The sequence below is a fragment of the Coturnix japonica genome, chromosome Z, assembly GCF_001577835.2.
Source record: "Coturnix japonica isolate 7356 chromosome Z, Coturnix japonica 2.1, whole genome shotgun sequence".
NCBI lineage: Eukaryota > Metazoa > Chordata > Aves > Galliformes > Phasianidae > Coturnix > Coturnix japonica.
The window spans coordinates 37942374-37962693 of NC_029547.1; the positions used below are offsets into that span (position 1 = coordinate 37942374).

General features: G+C 39.4%; 1 protein-coding gene across 2 annotated transcripts in view; it reads right to left on the reverse strand.

Moving 5' to 3' along the window:
* Positions 1-1251: 1251 nt before the first annotated feature.
* Positions 1252-20320, reverse strand: part of PTCH1 (patched 1) — a 66443-nt gene continuing 47374 nt past the window's right edge. The window contains exons 17-24 of one of the 2 annotated variants that reach the window (XM_015849306.2): positions 16726-16909; positions 14774-15054; positions 13169-13306; positions 11636-11778; positions 8622-8721; positions 7035-7286; positions 5477-6005; positions 1252-4483 (exon numbers count right to left, since the gene is read on the reverse strand). In XM_015849306.2, coding sequence (XP_015704792.1) covers positions 5478-6005; positions 7035-7286; positions 8622-8721; positions 11636-11778; positions 13169-13306; positions 14774-15054; positions 16726-16909 — 1626 coding nt within the window. In that variant the 3' untranslated portion in view covers positions 1252-4483; position 5477. The remainder of the gene's footprint in view (positions 4484-5476; positions 6006-7034; positions 7287-8621; positions 8722-11635; positions 11779-13168; positions 13307-14773; positions 15055-16725; positions 16910-20320) is intronic. The other variant, XM_015849307.2, reaches the window with a different exon arrangement.

A 20320-nucleotide genomic window follows, 5' to 3' on the forward strand; every position in this document is an offset into this window, starting at 1 on the left:
CAAACAAAAATTTAGGCACTTTTTACTTAAGGTCTGAATAAATACAGCCAATCTCTGACAAAAATCTGATTAAAGTCCCTCCTGAGGTTAATAAGACCAACATCAAGAAATGACATCTTAAAGAAATCTAAACATAACTACTAGCATAAGGTAAATCATTGATGTGACATAGAATTCTGGAAGAAAAATCCTGCATTCTGGATGGAACAATATACTGACTTACTCCTACAGTCTCCAGTCAGTGAGTGGAGCAGCTCCTCCGCGTGGCTAGGACACAAAGGGCAAACCCAGCAATTTCAGCTCATGCAAGAGAGATTTCAGTGGACTCTGTTCTTATGACCTATGATCCACTAAGGCCAAATCTAACTATGAGTTAGTCTGTCCAGTCCTAAGCATCTGTCAGTGAGTATTTTGAGTAGAAAAAAGGTGCGTTTGTTAGCTGTATTTCTGTTTTCTGGTGGAACTTCTAGAAAATGTAAAAAGTTGTGTTTGTACTTCATCTGGTCATTAGGAGGCTGAATTCTAAATTACCACTAGACACACTTGGGCTTTTGTTTATGTGAAATGTAGAAGACTTGTGATTAATGCACATAGGGGTTACAGGACAAAGCAGAGGACCGCTGTCTCTGTGGTGCTCTGGGATGCATGGCTAATTGTGCTTGCACATGACAATCCACAAATGGGATTATGGAACAAGTGACTTCAGACAGAAATGCATGGCTTGACGGGACACAGGGAACATATTCTGGCTTGCACATGCTTGCATACTCCTTAAATCTCCATTCATAAAAAGTGCTGCAGTTTTTAGAATGGTAATGTTGTTGATGTTCCATAAAGGTGGGAAAAGCAGCTTATTTCTCTAATATATTTTAAGAAACAAATCAGAGAACAGAAAAGCCAAGAAACTTCCTCATATTTCAACCCCCCAAAATACATACGTACATAGTCTGCTTTACTTGTGTTGAATGTTTATGTAAAATATAATCCTCAGAATGAAAATGAAATGCATAATCCAGTCCTAACCACATCATCCTCACACCGAGCAACAGAATCAACAGATAAGCACAATTTTATACACAATTTTTGAATTAGCTCTGGCTCCAAAATGGGCCAAATATGGGTCTCCTAAAAATCCTGAATACTAAAACATCCCAAATCCATGCTTCAAATCAGCGTAATTGCATGACTGCATCTGCACAGTTGACTACTCTATAAAAAAGTATTCTATAAAACAACCACGTCCATGACCAGTAAGTTACAATAGTTTTTATTCATGTTAGAATTTCTATCAGTGTTTGAACATTAATATTTAGAGAGTTTGTACACTTTCCATTCAAAGTTTAAAATGAGAACCACACTAGATCACAAATGGTAACTAAAACACAGTTCAGAATCGAATGAATATTCACACTCTCTCTTTACACTGTTAAAACACTTTCTTTTCTGCTAGGGGGTTTACAAGAAAAAGTGTGCACCGTAATCACATCTCAGCAGTGTTCCAAAACATATTGGTATCATCATTACATATAACTCTTTAAAAATATACTTTTGTCAAAAGACTTGATGACTACTATGTACACTACAAAAATAAATTTTCATATAAATAAATTATATGGTATAATTTTATCTTTGTAACTGAAATGACACAAACCCACTCCTACCAAAACAGGCAGGCAATGAGACCCAGTTTGAATATTTTTTCCTTTTAACTCCTTACGCTAAAAGCTACAAAGTGTTCTTAATGTAAATGTTATATACTCTTTCCTATTTAACATTAGTAAGCACTCTATACAAATAAAAATCCATTAAAAAGTAAAAACATAGCTGTAATAGTGTTTCCAATAGAAATAAAATCCCTGCATTTCATTTGTTATAAACTGGCATGACAAATACTGTAAGAAAACATTCTTATGATACAAAAATATAAATATCACCCACAATTTTAAAAAGTTAAAAAACAAAACTCAAATAAGCGTTGCCAGCCACTGAGTTCAACCTTGGCCAATGTGACTGATGTTGGAAAGAAGGCACACACTGCACAGGGGCAGCAGGCGGCTGTTCAGGCACAGGTGTGTGGGAGGAGGAAAAGGCCAGAGCAGGTGGAGATGCTGCACTCTCCTGGCCCATTCCTGGCCACTACTGCCCCAAGGAGGAGGAGGGAGAAAGGCCTGAGCCCTGTGGCCGGGCAGCAGTGGTGTCAGTGGGAGCCCTGCTGACTGCTGACATGGGAGCACACACACACTTGGCAGTTGAAGGTAGCTTCCAATTAGTATCATACAGTTTTGTTGCAGAGTTTTTATGATCTGAGGTCACTATGCTGCTAGTGCTAAATTGGGGCCCCTCATCTTTTTGTCACTAAGGTTTTTCAGGCTAGACAGTGAACTGGACCAGTAGGCAGTTGCGACATTAACCCTTAGTGTACACTGAAACAGTAGCTTATGTATCATGGGAACAATACCAGGCTCTCACCTGCTCTTTGAGCGTTCACATTGGAGATCTGTAAACAAGTGCCTCATATCAAAGTGTTTTCAAGTGAGCAAAAAGGCATGGAAACTTGTGCATTCTAGTTATCCCCATTTGCTGCGCTAGGAAGGTCTGTGGGCAAAGGTAAGACTCCCTGAAGTCACCAGAGAAATACCCTTTCCCATCCAAGAATCAACCGATGCCATTCAGGCACCACGCTTGCAGAAAAGCCTCACCAGTACTGCGTTCAGAAACTGAATGCTGGCCATGTTTATTTGGCTCTGAAAATACATTTGCATTTCTACTTGCTTTAAAAATCAGCTTGTGGAAGGGCAGAAAAACAGATGGAGAAGGTGGTTGACAGAAAATGAAAACTTTCCTTCTCATATTTTAAATTAAGGTTCTCCATTCTTAGAGTTTCTTTCCAACCAGAACACATATTGTAGTGTGTTGTTTTTTATCAGACCCTTCACCTGCAGCAATCCATCTTTAGTTAAAAAATAATAATACAAAAAGCTAAATTAGTTTTGCAAAGAGATCCCCATTAAGCTGTTTTAATTAAAAAGTGCCAATGCAGCATGGGAAAATACAAACAACAGAGAAAAGAACAACCCAGGCTTTGTGTGTCATTAATTACAGCCCTGGACCCAATAGAAAGCCATTTATACTTAATAAATGAAAACAGAAGATTTTTACATACTTTTTTATCTTTCCATTTGATTTTTATCACTTACTATTAACTTCCTCCCTGCCATGAAAATAAAGCAACAGAAGATACTGCTTTGATAAGGACAAAGCTGAGCTGTGGCCACCCATCTTACAACTCCGTTATTCAGCTTCTAATGCCGCTCAGAGTTAACAGTATCAACATCAAGATAAAATTCATGGAATTTCTATAACTACCAGCACCTTTGGAAATGACAAAGTAATGGTCATAGTTGTTTGCACTTACCTGACACCTTTCGCAAAAACATCAAAGCACTTTGTGAACAGTAATTAAGCCTCATAACTCTCCTGGGAGGTAGGTAAGTATAATTCTACTAATTTCACAGAATCAGAAACTGAAGCACAGGGCAGTTATATGACTTGACCACAGTTACATAAACCAAGTCATTAATAGTGTGGAAAGTGGGATCCCAATCCCACAATCCCAAACCCTGGCCCCATCTTCTCATCCATTTTATCCCGGGCCTTTGATGATGGCAGTCTATGGTATATGGTAGTAAACACCAATGTAGTTTTCACTACTGCCTGCTAAGAGGGAAAGACAGACTCACATCAGCATCAGTGGGTTCATAAGCCCACTGAAGGTTACCATAAAGTAAAAGAGAAACTACAGTACACCAGGAATGTACGTATGCAGGCCTGCACAGCTCCAGATGCACACATCAATACATACAGCAAAACAAAAACTTCACATAGCTAAACCTATTTAAGCCTCCAAGATTAACGTGCTTTTCTTCATATCTGCTTATTTTAAAAAATTACCACGCATAGCGTGTTTGAAACAGTAACATTTCATACTACCACAGGGTTGTGATACACCGATTTAAAATATTTTAAACAGACACGTACCTTTACAAAAAAAAAAAAAAAATTAAAAAAAAAATCCTATTATATAAGCAATATTTGCATAGAATTATACAAGTAAATTATACAATATTTAAGCAGCAGCAACTTATGCTGAAATTTAGAACTAGATTAAGCTTAGTTGTGGCACAGAGATCAATGTACAATGTACAATGATAATGAGCACAAATGATAATGTCCCCACTCTGTTGTCTGAAGCCAAATGACTCCAGATTATACTACTTTACATTGTTTTCTTGTATATTACATATGTGTACATCTTTTAAATACTTAAAGACATATTTAACAAAATAATACAATAGGTTACAGTAACGGTAAACCGTTGTCCTGATGCAGCATGTCCTCTTCTACAATGTTGAGCAGTTCTCTTCAAGAAGTTCTGGAAATATAGTTTTCAATCTTTGGCCTCCTCTTCCCTTCAATTACCAGCCTTTAAAAATAAAAGAGGGAAAAAAAACAAAAAAACCAACAAATAAACATTCGTTACAGCTCAAGAAACCAAACAAATTAAGTTAATCTAAGACTTGCTTCATGATTCTCATGGTTACAGTTAGAAGTTAGGAAATGTGCACTTTTCTTTCACCTCAGTCATGAACTTCCTGGTAAAGAAAGAACAAATTTCATTTGTGAGTGCCCAGCTTTAGATTTCTGTCACAGATTCAGTCAAAACCAATGGCTGCTTCAGGAAGCAATAAGCTATAACAGACACAGTACAACCAAAACTCAGATTGCAGTTAAACTAGTAAAAGCTGAGCCTAAGTATTTCCTTATTCAATACTGCTGCAATATTTCTAGACTGAGGCGCAAGACGTTCAGGACTATTTGCACACTGAGATGCTTGGAAAGAAGCTTTACATCATCCTTGGCCCAACGGCTCATCCAAGCTGTGAACAGGCTGGGCAGGGCTCTGAACACAGTTCAGACACTCCACAGCTCAGCAGAGTACTGGGCAAAGTGAGGCCTTCCCCTCTCTTCTCATTCAGACTCTCTCCCCAGTGGATTCAGTCCTCACTACATTGAATTTTAACTGTATTTTCTTTAGGAGATGACTCTTAAGACTCTTAAAGTAGCTGGCAATTTTACACTCTCCTAGACTATGTCATTCAGTAATCAGAGGACAGAATCTATCAGCAGTAAATGCAGTCACACAGCTCAGAACACATAGCACAACGTGCTTCACCTTCCCCATGTAGTAAACTAAGACTGTACCATATGTATTCACTTTTCAAAGCGCTTGGAAATAGTTCATTTATGGACAACCCATACATTGCTAGTGCTGTAATATGTGCAGTCAGACTTAAGATGGTGAGGAACCAAGAAGCAAACTTATCCAAAGTCTTCCAGAGAAATTTTATCTTGCCCCTTTCTTTTGTACATAATTGCCTGACACAGACAAATGTCAACAATCAGAATGAAGGCTCACCTTATTCTGAGCTCTTGCCAGCTGTCCTCTCCTCACATTCGACATCCTGAAGCTCTATAACTTCTACTTTAGAATTTCTTCTTTCACACCGCACATTAAAAGGCACATGGGGGTCCTCAAACATCCCATGGTCGTCTTCATGGTATCCTTCATAGGATGGAAAGCTCCCTCCACGAGAGTTGTGGCTGTGCACAGCAGGGTGGACAGCAACAGTCACTGAAGCTGAGGCAGTCACAGTAGTGATAGGCTGGCAGTAGGCTGATCCTGAAACACCCATGGCACCAAATGCTGGGCTTCTCATGCTATGAGAACGAGCCTTGTGGCTCAAGTGATCCTTATTGCTAGGTCCCAGATGCCCTTCAGTAGAAAATTCAAAAGCGTCCCTGCGGGGGCGGTAAGGAGGTGGTCGCAGTCCTTCCCTCACTTCCCGCTTGGGTTGTCTGCCCTGACACCACGCCTGCTGTGTGCCAGCCTCTGGATTTGATTGCAGTCTGGGACTTGACTGATGCCTTGACTCTGGCTGTACCACCTGAAAGACAGATGCAATTATGCTTCTGCCAAAGCAAGGACAACAAATTCTCTGCTCTTCTACATTTTATTCTAGGCTCTGACTCTATGAAGGTAATATTCTGGAGTCCTATAACTGTTGATTTTTCCAAATAGTTTTCATCTGAAGTTATAAAAACCTGGAAAGCATAACATCACAGAAGTGCAGGACTATAGCTGAAAATATAATCTTCCTACATGTTGGACCATGTTTTCAAAAGGATGGATAACAAGCACTTCATCTTAAGTGATTCAGCAAGCACAACTGCAGGCATTTGGAAAAGCCTCTACTCCATGCAGGGTATATTCACAGGATGTTAGTAGGGTAGTTTGTATAGACTGTAGGAATCTGTTTTCTTATTTCTGTAAAAAGCGTGAAGCACAGCAGCCACATCAGTCAATAAACCGTGACTAACTTCAAATGTGGCTCTGCTTGTACCTATTTCTAGGCCCCTGTTGAACAAAAACAGATCCACATTGCTGCTCAGCATGCAGCATCAGCAGGGGTAGGAGACAAGAGTTTTTTCACTTTCCTTTGAAACTGCAGTTATGCCAACCCAGTAGCAAGATGCAACAGGCACAAGATTTGGATTTTTCTTCTGGACTCTATCAAACTTTCTCCTCAAAGTTTGCTGTCAAAAAGAGGTGTATGAGACGGTGATCCAGAAGTGGCTATGTGGAAGAGGTCTGAATCTCTTAATCTCCCCTGACTCAGACTAACAGGCTATTTAGGACAGTCATCAAACAGACTGATAGCTCTCCCGTGGCTGTTGCCAATATGATGTAATAGCAACTACACATGCCAAAGACCTCACCTTTGAACCACCATCTCACACCCAACTTGATTCTCAAGAAAAACATTTGTACCCTGTTTACATGTGCTCTAAGTTTTGGCACAAAGTCATGAAGCATAATAAGCTAGAAACATGAAACAGACTTCCAAAAAAACAGATTTAAATAAAAATTCTCACACACTCTTGCCCTTTCAGCAGTCAACATGTAAGACACTTACAGTGGATCTTGCGAAGACTGGATTCTCAGTGGCTTCCACTACTACTTGATGGACTGGTACCCCAGGGCTTTGGGTGGCCTCATAATGATGGAGCTCTTCACTGATGCCTGACACTGTGGTTTGAGAACTGTACTCTGAATCAGAGGAATCTGACCCATTTGTATGCCCAGGTGGCAGTGCAAACCTCACGATACTGGGAGGTGGCTCAGGAGATGGTGTAGGTAATCTGTTTCGACCATTGGCTGGAGAAACCTGATGATGACAATGCTAACTATAATTACAAGTATTCAATAACATGCAATTAATATTGCCCTTTTAATCATTATTGCTTAATACAAATGTTCCTCTGCCAAGTGTACCCTTCATTGCTGTAAGAACCTCAGCACCAGATTCCCAATGAACATTTCTACTAAACCAAAGAAAATGCATGAAAGAAAGACAAAATCTCTGGATATGTACATGAAAACAATTTGAGATTTTTCTAGGTATTATTTCAGCATGTATATGTACATGCAAACACATTTGCACTTCCAGATATATAAATAATACCTGGGCTTCCCTCCCCCTTCAGATTATATTAAGAGTGACTTCATAAATGAAACATGTATGTATAGTGCAGTTCATAGGCTATCTGCAGAGATAAGTACATAAATAATATTAGCACAACTGTAATAACATGTACGTATATGCTGTTTGAATAAGGGACCAACTATCTGCTATGAAGATGAGAGATGTTACACTATTGTCAAAAATGTTTTACTAATACAAAACAAACATCTCAAGTATTTCTACTCCTACATATCTAAACTGTGTACTACTTTTCAACAACACTCATACACAGGCACATGAAGCAAAACTTTTATTAATGCCTAATAAAATCTTCCATATGTAACACTAATTGTGTTGAGCACAGTGTAGGTAATGAACAATCAAATATATAAATTGGGGGTTTTTTGTTTGTTTGTTTTCTGGATTTGAGCTTCACACTGTTAAATCACCGACATGTAAGTGAAACCTTCAGTCTGTTAAGAACTTTTCTTGAGCCAAGAATATACCACAGGGACAGAGGAGCCTTTTGGCAGACTTTTGGTCATGGCTATAAAGGTGTGGTCTGTGGACCACCACTGGTGTATGTTGGCCCGCACAGGCCTTCCTGGTGGTCTCCACAGTTAAATATTTTGAGGAATGCAATAGAGGCAGTGAGGTAAAAAAAGGACAAGGTATATGTACAAAAGGAATGACCTCCTGTGAAATACTGGGGAGAAGTCTAATTTTACAGACTAGTCTGTATTCACAGCATGCTTTGAAAAGTGTACTAAAACCTACATTTGTACCTAGCTTGCTGTCAGACTCTGAAACAATAATTATTAAAGAAACCCATAATTTAAAAATATAAGTAGAAGAATATCAAATAAATAAATATAGCAAATTTAATACAGGTTTTAAATAAAACTAGAGTAAAATTTTTAAACATTTAAAAATCCAAAAAATATAATAAAAGCTTTCTAGAAACGAGGAGGGGATTTGGAAGGTGTGGGGGCAAATACAATACTATTATTTCTTTTGTTCATTGTTACTTTTACTGACCTCAGGGTATGGTCCGAAGAATGAAAGAAGAACAGGAAGCAGCACCAATCCATTGAGAACTCCCAGAATAGTTAAGATTGCCAAAACAGCAAAGAAATACCTGAAGTGAGGTTTATGGGATTAGGGGAAGGAGAGAGAAACCACAATGTTGTTAGCAATAAGAGATCACTAACTTCCTAAATACATAAGCGTAATACATACACTAAATTGAATCTCAAATATTTTTCATATTGTACTGAATAATCACATCATTTTCTCTGTATAGATATAGTGTTGTGGTTTTCAAAAAACTTTTGAATTAGACAAGCTACAAATCCACAGCTCCAAGTGTTAGTTTGTAAAGGAAATAAAAAAATTATATTTGTTAATTTCTCAGAATCTGTAAGTTTGCTATGTTATTTATGAATGTGTTACACAAACACAAAAATATGGAAAGTGCGGTGAATAGCTGAATGAACTGAAAGCACAAATACAATGCAAAGGGGCCCCCATTAGTGAAAACCCAGCAGAAGCAAACAAATGAAGTGAAGGGTGTAGAATTTAAACAATTTAGCCTAGAAGGAACTCTTCTCGTAGCAGCTAATCCACTGTGAAATGCTTCTGCATCTTACAGCAGAATCTCTAATTAAATCTCTAGTGTATCAGGTAAGGCTTTCCCTTGCTGTTCATTAATCACAACTTCCCGCCTAGAATTCTGTGAGTTCCAGTTTTACCAAACAGCTCAAATTGCAACCTTCTTACAATACAGGAACCCACTTTCTGTAAAGAAAATGCTGCCCATTCTATAGCAAGCTTTAGCATTGTACTGAGTAAGAGCACTCCACAATGGCAGAGCTGCATTGCAGGCTAACCTTTTGTTGAACAATTTAGCATCTCTGAATACTCTTGTTTTGCGTCAGCCAATTCAAACATAAAGGCTGAAGTACTATGGAAGAAGAAGAAAGTGCACCAGTAGTTGTCCTTTCCCATCATTGAGGGCTAAGGTCTGGGGTCCTTCATGAATACCAAGGTAAACCTGTCAGTAAAAGGAAAGCCTTACTAGTTGGTATTCGGCACAGCTGGGGCTCAGACTAAACTTAAGGCAGTGTTATAACTAAGGATTTCAAGGACACGGTCCTGGCAAATTCCTGGAGGAAAAGGGGTGAGGTAAGAACCGAGGGCAAGTTTGTCACTAATGGGTCTGCTGATTACACTGCCTAGCTGGCAACAAACTTTACTGCCCCCTATTTCCACATCTGATCAAGTATTTCAGACTCCTGTAAAACTACAAATACCCTGCTATTGTAAACATTTTAGAATTTCTGAACTGCATTAGCAAAATTCAGCACACCAATCTACTAACACAAACTTCAGAACTTTATACTGGGACAGAAGTCAACAACAGATATTAAAAACATTTGCATCTCATCCATCTAACACTAGGATAAACAGGAAGATTTTAGCTCTGACCACTTGGTGTACACAGTGTCTGTTAATTTACTTAATCTTCCACATTGTTGGACTAATCCACCCCTTTCCGGAAGTTTGGAATCTTCTTCATCCGCTATAGCAATACTTGGGTTCCGATAGTTTATTTTACTGTATTACTAAAATAGGGCCAACTAAAGGCAGACTGTGCTAAGAAATGAGAAACTGAAGGCCAAAAAGAGCAAAACAATCTAAGCTGAAAAGTTGAAAGGCTCATTTTATATATGATGAGAATATCTAATCCAAATTTGGTGTGAAGGGCTGCCACAATCATTTATTTGCTATGACACAAAAATATGCCTGTCAAAACCTAGTCTAAATTTCAAAGTAGAAGACCAATGTATCCCAGTAACTTTAGGTTAAATCTGTAAGTAAAGCATTCCATCTCTCACAAGATCGGGTCCTAAAAGAATAATTCTACCTTATTTCTTTAACATCAATAAAATAAAAAGATCCTGTTCTCAGAATAAATAAACTGTATCTCAAGAGATGCAGTATCCATGAAATAATCATCTCCACAAAGGTTTCATGAGGTCCAACTGGAAAATTCCTACTGTCTTGCTGTCTTTAGGTCTTACAAACACAAATAAAAAGCATATTAATGAGATTCAACAACCTTCTCACAGATTCTGCCTATAACATTTTGCTGCTTTTGTTTAGTGGATGTCAGTGAAGTCTAGTCATCTATCCAGCTTACATCTACCTAAGTGGTTAAATCACCTTTCAGAGAACTTTTATTTGTCTCAGTCCTGTTTAGGGCTTGTGTGTTTCTGCATGCTGCAGTTTGCCAAAAAGAACCTGTGTTGCTGCTAAGACTTTACCGAGCTATTTGGAATAGATTGAGATCTATTTCACTGCACTTCTCAGATTCCCCAAAATGTGCTCTCCTCTCATGTTTGACAAATTCACATTCTTTTATTCTTTTAATTAAATCCACAAGAAACAGTTCACCTGTAGTTCTACACAGAAGAGCCTTCAGGCTTTGCTTTACAAAATTTTAACATGAAGTTCTGTGGTCATGCTTTCAGTTCCCTAGCTCCCAACTAGAGCTTTTTTTCTCTCTCCCTACTTTCTGCACTGCTGAAAACATGTCATATAAAACAGAAAGAGATGGCTCAGAGAATATCATTTGCTGCACAGTTGCAGCACATTTATAACTTCGTGTGTCCTTTCAATACAAATTTTTATGCATACAAGAAGTCTTGAGCATCTAAAAATTAAACATCAAACCCAGCTAACATAGGACAGTACTAGCTGTTTTGAACTAATTCAAATCCATAATTTGACAGCTTTGCTACAGAGGGGCCATTTTTGTTTCCTTTCATGTTGGGAGTCAAATTTCCCTGTAACAAATTTCAATAAAATCAATACCAAAGCTACTAGATCTAGCACACAACAAGGAGTTAGTGGAACAGAAGGTAAGCAGGACCATGATGCAAGCATGACTGATACACCATGCACAACAATAAAAGGATGGATACACTGAAATGATTAAATGTTAAAAGCATACTCTAAAAATAAAGTCAAGAAACACACAAACGCTTTACCTGACAATGAAATCAAACTCTGATCCTGCAAGCATTAGCACTCCAAGAAGAGTGGACACAGCTCCATCCAACACCGGTGCAAACATATGTTCCAATGCAAGGACAGCCCTACGGTTCTTATCTCCTATGGCAGTTAAAAATGCCTAAAAACAATGAAAATAATTTAATTACAGATATGTATACAACACGTCAAAGAGCTTTTCTCATGCAATTTCATGCATGCATTCTCAGTAGTAGCATCAGGTCTTTCTGTCACATTACAAAGAAGTGTCCATTGGTAAAGTGCACTTCTTTGCACGTATCTGGGGATCCACACCAACATGATTACCAAACAATGAAAAGCTGCCAGTGTGTTCAGCACAATTGTTAAAAAGTAATTCTATAGACTGTGTGCTGCTTTAACACTCTTCTATCCTTAACTACTCAAAAGACAGCAGCCTTAGGAATAATGCTGAACACTGTATTATATGAGATACATACTCATGAAATGTCTGTCTTTCTCCCTCAGACTGCTTATTCACAAGCTGTACCAGGACAGTGTTGCTTCCTATTAACTAGTCTTCTCAATGTATCATTTAACAGTTTGAGAAGACAGCAACCAAAGTGATAACTCCTCTTGTGATCTTTCTTAGGTGAATTCTCCATCGCCTGCTAACTAAATGACTTCATGCAGTTATCTTCCTCTTGATCCCAGTATTTAAATCTCTCTTCCCCAGAAACTTACTTTCACTTGCCTAACAAACTAAGCCTAACAATCAGTCGGCATATCATAAAGCGATTTGGTGGGACAGGCAAAATGAAGATGGGTAATTACACATATAGAAAGAGATTTACAACCCTAATATCCACTGGAAGCCAAAACATGCAACATTAATATTCAGTGTTGGATTAATAGTGGTCTGTAGAATGAAAATTAATGTATCCACGGTATTTTGCATTCCCATATACAAAATAAAAAGCTTCTCTCATCACATTGGAAAAACATTTTCCTACAGACTGTATGCTTGATGTGCATGAGTGAGTTCTGAAAATAAGGCGCAGCCTTTTCATGTGGAAAATGAACAGAACTCAAATCTATTTGAATTTTAGTGGTTTGGAGACATTAAACATTATGTAATTCTGAAAACCTCCCTTCAAAGGCTTCTGTTCCACAAAATGCAAGAATGTATACACAAGAGGGAGCAAACAGCTACACAGCACAGCGGCAACAACAGCCACACTGCAGACAGTGGCTAAGAGCGTCTAGACTGCAATAATACGCATTAAGAGCCCTGCTTTATCTACATTTATCTATCACTCAGACAGCTAGATACAACACAATTACCCATGACCTTAACCACAGCAGTTAGGAACAATTTCATCAAAATCAACTCAATTATTTCAGGTGATACAGATGTTACAGAAACTGTCCAAAGACTGCAACTTCTTTTCTTCTGAGAATCACATTACTGATTCAATGAGACTAAGTAAGAATTTGTGATTAGGAGATAGACACCATTTTATTTTAAAATACTATGAAAACGTTTTACATACCAAAGCAACATGAACAGTGAATTCCACACCAATTCCAACAGAAGCAATCAGGATAACCACAGGCACTGCACTTAGTTTTATTCCAATTAGACCCATCATGCCAAACAGCTCCACAGTCATCAGAGCCAACACCACCACCTAGGTAATGTCAAACAGCTATTAGTAATTTCTCATACTCTATACAAATGAAGAAAAACATACTTTAGAATAACTTTTTGACTATTAAATGTACACCACAAAGCAATCCTATGTGTGTTTATGAACAGACTTGCTAAAGAGCTGGTTTATATTGTACACAAATTATCAGAAGAAGCTGTATTCTGTTGATTACAATTTACCAGTCATCTCAAAAGCGTTTTGTTTTTTATGGATACCTATCAAAGCATGCTTTTTTTTTTTTTTTTCCCCCCTCACCTGTTTTTACAACAATCATTTTTTAATAAGTAACTTTAACTACAGTTGGAACATTTTTTTGTATATATGAGTATGACTTTTAGTAGGTTTAAGGTCTATAAGAAAGTGAATGCTATAATCAGCTAGTGACTCTCAGGTTACAGAGAGGCTTTGAGCTTTGAAGATACTTGGGGAGATTGTCAGGAATAAAGTGAACAGTTACATATGAGGGAAAGTTTTATTTTTCTTTCATCTATTGTAAACTTGTAAAAAATTGAAGAAAAGGGAAGGGATGAAATTTGTAGAATCAACTTTTAAGTTTCAAAAGCTGAGCAAGAAAAAAGACTGACATACAAGTTGTGGACTGCTCAAAAAAATGAACAAACAAACAAAAATCCCCTTTTATCTAACGGAAACGATTATGCACCACAATAGATGATTTTGTAAGTTAATGAATCAAGACTAATAACATAAATTGCTTGATTAAGTGCTATGAAAAATATTCTAGACTATTTATCTTTTAACATACCTGTCATATAAATGTACATTACAAAAACCAGTAATCATTTTATGCTTTTCTACTTCATGCATTTTATAAACCACACAATAGTTCATGGAAGTTAAACATAGGAACCTCATCATTCAATTTAACTTGAATGTTTACTGTAAGACTTATGGTGCTTTGCAAAAAGCATGGAGGAGTATTCTCTTCAATTTAGAATTTTATGACTCTTTTCTCATGAATAGCCTAGTTTCACTCTCTCCACAGTGTGCACTGTACAACCTAACCATTTCAGTTTTTCCAGAAAGACTGTATTCAGAAATCAGTAAGAAAATTTACAGGTAAGTTAGTCACAGGCAACTGCCTTGAGAAGTAACACTGTAACAAGAGAAGGAATAAATAAATAGGAATAACTTCAACATAATTATCAGTTTTCCTCTACGTCTTTACTTCTGAACAAAGGCAAAAGTTTATATATCTTAATAAGAAACATTTAAAACTGGAAAAAAAGAGGCGGCCAAAGGATTAAGGTTATTAAGGTTTGTACCTTTAGTGTGAACCCTACTCTCTCAAGTTGAATAAATATATAATGAATGATGCAATATACATACTCCACCAGAGGCCCAGACATAAACAAAACCTTCCCGACTACAGCAAGAGCTATGCTGAAAGGAATTTGACTTCAACAAAGACCCTTATAATAAACTTACAATGATCCCAGCCGTCCAGGGGTTTAGGAGGAAGAGGGCACACACCAGAAACGTGCAAGCCAAAACCACGCTAATGGATAAGAGGAGCCAGTGACGAAGCCCAATGTACTGTTCCCAGAATAGAAACGGGTAACCATTTGGGTAGCTAGCGATCCCAAGGCTGGTGTAGTTATTACAGATAGCTCTCACTTTCTCAATAGCTTCCACGAAGTCAGAAGTCTCACGCAATCCATTGAGGTAGAAAGGAAACTGAGCATATTCTATGGGCTCAGCCGCTGGAACTAAGAAAGGATAGCAACATTTAAATGTGTGTTTAGGCAGAAGAAGATACACAGAGAGCATGATTAACAAAACATTTTGTTCTCCATAGCAAAGTGCTTTAAGTCTTTAAATTTTATACCTTTTGAGCAACCAAGATTTTAAAAGTAACTAGATAAGATGACTATACTTCATCATACAGTGCAAGGGGAAGAACACAGTCTACATTAGGTTCCCAAATAATTTCACAATAATTTAACAGCAACAGATGTATTTTGATGTATTTAGTCTTCATCAGCACTATAGTGCATTTTAATTATTTGCCAAAAGCCCCTATGTGCAGTATAAAACAAGATCACATCACCTTAAACATTTCATCCACATTTCATGCAGACACAGTTCCTTTGAAATTAAAGGTCATTTCCCTGAGATTAACTGAGGTCCAAAGATAAAAAATAGAAGAAAATTATATTCAGCAAGATTGGCTAATTTTTAGATTTCCACTCACTATTTTGAACCAGATTCAGAATCAATGTTACTTTTGCAAATGACTGAAAAAAAACCAATCCTTCATATAAAAGTAATGGCTCAGTAAGGAAGCATATAACCCATTATCCTTAAATAATTTGACAAACCAAAGCTATCCATACTTCTTCTTGAGCTTAATGCTAAATCTACTGTACCACAAGAAAAAAAAAAGCTTCCACAACAAGCATTTTGTTACGGCATTTTTTTGCCGTTGTGTGTTCCAGACCCTGCAGGGTCATTCAGCTGACTTGCTAAACATGATTTGCCCTATTATAATCTCAACTATAAATTTTCATTAAAACAAGACTTGGCTGACTGCCACAAAGCTCTAGGGTTCAGATTCACCAAAGCACAGCTAGCTTGTTACCCAATAACATTTCCAAGTGCATCAGGCCTCCTCCATGTGCCCTCTCCATTTTCCCACTGGTGTGCAACTAGTAACCTCTCCAATAAATTCAAAGTTGAAGCAAATTAACACGAACTGGCTGCTCAATAAGACAATGAATAGCATAGAATAGGACTGCTCCCCTACCTATGTAGCTCTTATACCATATTGGTGCTGGAAGGTTAAGACATATGGACTAACTTGATAAGAATCCCTTAGATATTTAGAACTGAAGACAAGCATGATATAATCTCAGTGTTAGCACTTCAGAATGACACAGGCAGCAATTTCAAGCAACTTCCAAGTCCTCCTCACAGACAGAACTATCAGGCAGCAATAAAAAGTAATCCTTATTACCAGTTTTTAAAACTTCACAGAAATATAGAATGGTTTGGTTTGGAAGGGACACTTAAGATCAACTGGTTCCAGCTCCCCTGCTATAGGCAGAGACGTCTCCCTCTAGACCAGGTTGCTCAAATACCCATCCAGCCTGGCCTTGAACACCTTCAGAAAGGAGGCATCCACAACCTTGCTGGGCAACTTGCTCCAGTGAAACTTCAACTGCTATAAAATTCATTTTTCAACATGATAAAACACTACAGTGATACCACATTTGCAGTGGTGCATTTGTCTCTTGAGGTTACAGAGTAACATAATATATTGTTCTGTTTATGCTTTCAGAGCCCTGTATAGCATCAACCAACTAGAGTTACTCCTCCTTAAAGGAAGAAGTGGGGGCACTTATATAAACTGTAAGACATTAAGATGAAATGTTACTTACTTCTTAGCCTTGTCTCTGGCATATAGTCTGCTTTGTCATGCACCCATTCTGGGCGGTGAGGCCGGATGTTGGCTTGCGAGGCAGCATATGCCACAGGGTCATTGCTAACCCAGGCTGTCAGGTAGATGTAGAAAGCATTTGGGTTAATGATTCCATCTGCATTCACCAGGCGCTGTTTAGTCAACTGCAAAATGGAAAAATTAGAAGATTTTCAGATTGAGTTTTGGTTTTGGAGCTCCTGCTGTAACATTTTCAGTAAAAAACAAAACAAAACCAACAAAAAACCACAGTTCTTTGACAATGAAATCTAAAAAACCAGTGATAATAAAGTGTTTGTTTACAAATTAATACTCTTATAGCATTTACTACAACCACTAAGCCTGTAGATAGCTCCAGAATAGACTGAAGCAACTAAACCTGAATTCCAAAAGCCTGCAACAACAAGCAAAACACAACCAACTTAAAGAAACATTTCAAGAAATGGAAGAAAATCTGGCAAGAGTCCCTATACACGTCTGTGTGCAGTTAACCTCTGTTGTTAACACCGAAGGAAATGCCACCCAGTAAATGGAGGAGAGCTATAAAAATAAAACAACATCTGTATAAATTTTGCTAACACTTGCCTCCTATGACCTATGTATTCAGAAAATGCCCAGCAACATGAAAGTAGAAGAGTGCCCTTTGTTACACAGGTCATCATGAGCAACTGTATTTGTGACGTAAACAGCAGTGGTACACTTGTAGCATTTTGTAGCCAAACACAGCCAGGGCCCTGACAGAGGACCATGGAGGGAAGAAGTATTGTTTTTTTTGTTTGTTTATTTAAAATTCTGGCCTGGCTCCAGTTTCAGGTCTTTTTAATTAAATGAAAAACAACAGTGACTGTTGTAAAAAACAAAACAAAACAAAACAAAAACCAACCTAGATTCCAGAAATCTGGATTCAATTAATCCACAGGATATGCAACAACTGTATGTCTTTAAGCTGTCTTTGGAACTGCATAGTACAGGGCTCAACCGCTGTGGGTGCACCACGCTTTTCTCCCTCCCAGGCAGAGGAAATTATATCAGCAGCTGTAGTCCAATCACATTTGTTACACCATGTACCTGGTACACATTCCTAAACAAAATCTCACTGAAGATTTTCTCTTCTACTCCCTTTGTTTCCTTAATTCATTGCTAAAGCTTCATTCAGATCTGACAGCATGCTGCATGTTGCTGTAGAGCAGTGTTTTACAGACCACAGTAACTTTAAACAGTATACTCTGTAAAATCTTTCACCTTTAATGCCAGTGAACGAAAGAAAAACAACAAGCAGATCTGCCAAGAAACTCATTAGAAATATTATTCCTCTGCCTAAAAGCACATGGAGTCAATAATGACTCAAGGAAAGGAGCAGTTAAGATACTTGCAGTATATCTTCTTTTTAAAGAAGAAATCAATTTAAATACAATTTTAGTTAAAGAAGTCAAACCTAGTGGGTAGCCATCCAACAATGGCTACAGTATTTGTATGCTATTATAATATTATAAAAGAAGGTCAGGTATTTTATTCAGCAGTTTAGCCAACTGTCATTCCTGACTCTACCATAGTATACCTGTACTTATGACAACAGTACAAGAAAATGATCACAGAATCACAGAATCACAGAAAACCGGTTGGAAGACCGTCGGAGGATCATGTAGTTCCAACTCCCCCTGCCTAGCAGGCACAAACATACACAGTTACTAATCGTTGCCAGGGCCCCTCCAACCTGTCCTGAACAACCTCCAAGGACGGGGGCAGCCACAACATCACTGGGCAGCCTGTCCGGAGCCTAATCCACCGCGTTCTAGTAAAGAACTTTCCCGCTACGTCCAACCTAAAGTCTTTCCCTCCGTCTCAACTTAAAGATATCCATGTCCGCCTAGTCCGGCAATTCATCAGCCCTTTCGAAGAGTTTACGCCCCTCCTTGAGTTAAGTTCCCTTCAGGGATTATGAAGAGGCTTGCAATGACGGCACCTCGCCACTGCTCCAGCTGAAACAAACCCACCTCAGTCCGGTCCTCATTAGGGGAGGTCTCCCAGCCCCCTGATTCTATCTTTGCCTGGCCCTCTCTGACCCTTTCCAACAAATCTCCATAATTTTTTTGACTGAGGCTCGCCACACCTGGACACGTAGACTCCCGGAGGGGGCCCTCTACAAGAGCAGAGGAGAGAGGACAATCACCTCCCAGCCCTGCGACCACCCCTCTCCTGATGGAGCGCCAGGCATCCCATGTGGGCTGGCGGCGGGGGCGGCTGCTCAGAGGCGCACTGCTGGCTCATGTTAAGTGTCTCATCTGCGATCAGGACCCCTATTTTCAGCCGAGCTGCTTCAAGACCACTTCCTTCCCAGCGTACAGCTGCCTGGGTTCTTCCGGCCCAAGTGCAAAAACCTTTGCACTTTCCGTGTTTGGTTAGACTGCCTCCATTAGGCTCACCCCGAGCCAGGGCTTTCCAGCCTGTCAGACGGTCCCTCTGAATGGCAGTATCCGGCCCTGCACCGGCATCGACTTGCACTCACTCAGCTTGGTGGCTATCAGCAAACTTGCTGAGGTGCACTCCTTGTCCTCTCAGCGGATGCTCATTAATAAAGTGTATAAAGAGCACCTGGTCCCAAGACAGACAACTGAGCGACGCACGGCTCGGGTGTGACCGGCGGGCCGACGTGCGGACATTAGAGCCACTGACCACCACCCTCTGTCTGCGCCTTGGCTCAACCACTAATGGCCTTGATCCATCTTAGGTTTGGGTCCACCCATCGAAGATCTCTCACCTCCCCTCCCACATCGGCCTGATCGAGAATCGTTGGTAGGGGGCACCCTTGCGCCGCCACCACAGGCCTTGCTTCCAGGTCCACTGTATAATGAACATCGGGCTCGCGTTCTCGCTTCATCCATCCGTACGCTGTCACTCCGATCATCAGAATGGGCCACAAGATTAGTTAAGCATGACCCCTTCCCTGTGGTGAAGCGCATGCTGGCTTGTGCGTCGCATCACTTCATGCTTGTCTTATATGTGATCAAGCATGTTGTCCAGTGATCGTTCCATAATCTGACCCAGGACAGAGGTGAGACTCACTGGCTTAGTTACCGGTCCGCTCCTGCTCCCCTTTTGTACACGATGTGTATCTGACTGACCCCTTCCGCGAATCAGCGCGATCACCTGACCCACGACTCTTCCACAATTTATGAGGGAGGTCTCAGCAACCACCTCAGCCAGCTCCGTTCAGGACCCTGGATGCATCGCCATCTTGGGCCTCCACTGAGACTTATACTCATTCAGTCTCAAGGATGCACTCTCTCGATCGTGCTGTCTTACCCTTACCAGGAGGAGTTACCCCGGCCCCCACATGGGAGGTAATGGGGTGTGGCTCAAGAGCTTTAGGACGTGCGAAAAGACTCATAGAATCCTTGGGCCACCAGGAAGACCGAGGTGTAAAACTCATTCACACCTCCAGCGGCTCTTCAATCTGTGCAACCATTCTCTTCTTAAAGTTACCAGAGGAGGCTACAAGCCCCATTTTGTCCGGTCTCCTCTGCGCCCAATTACCGGAGAAGGTCTCTCGTTGTTTA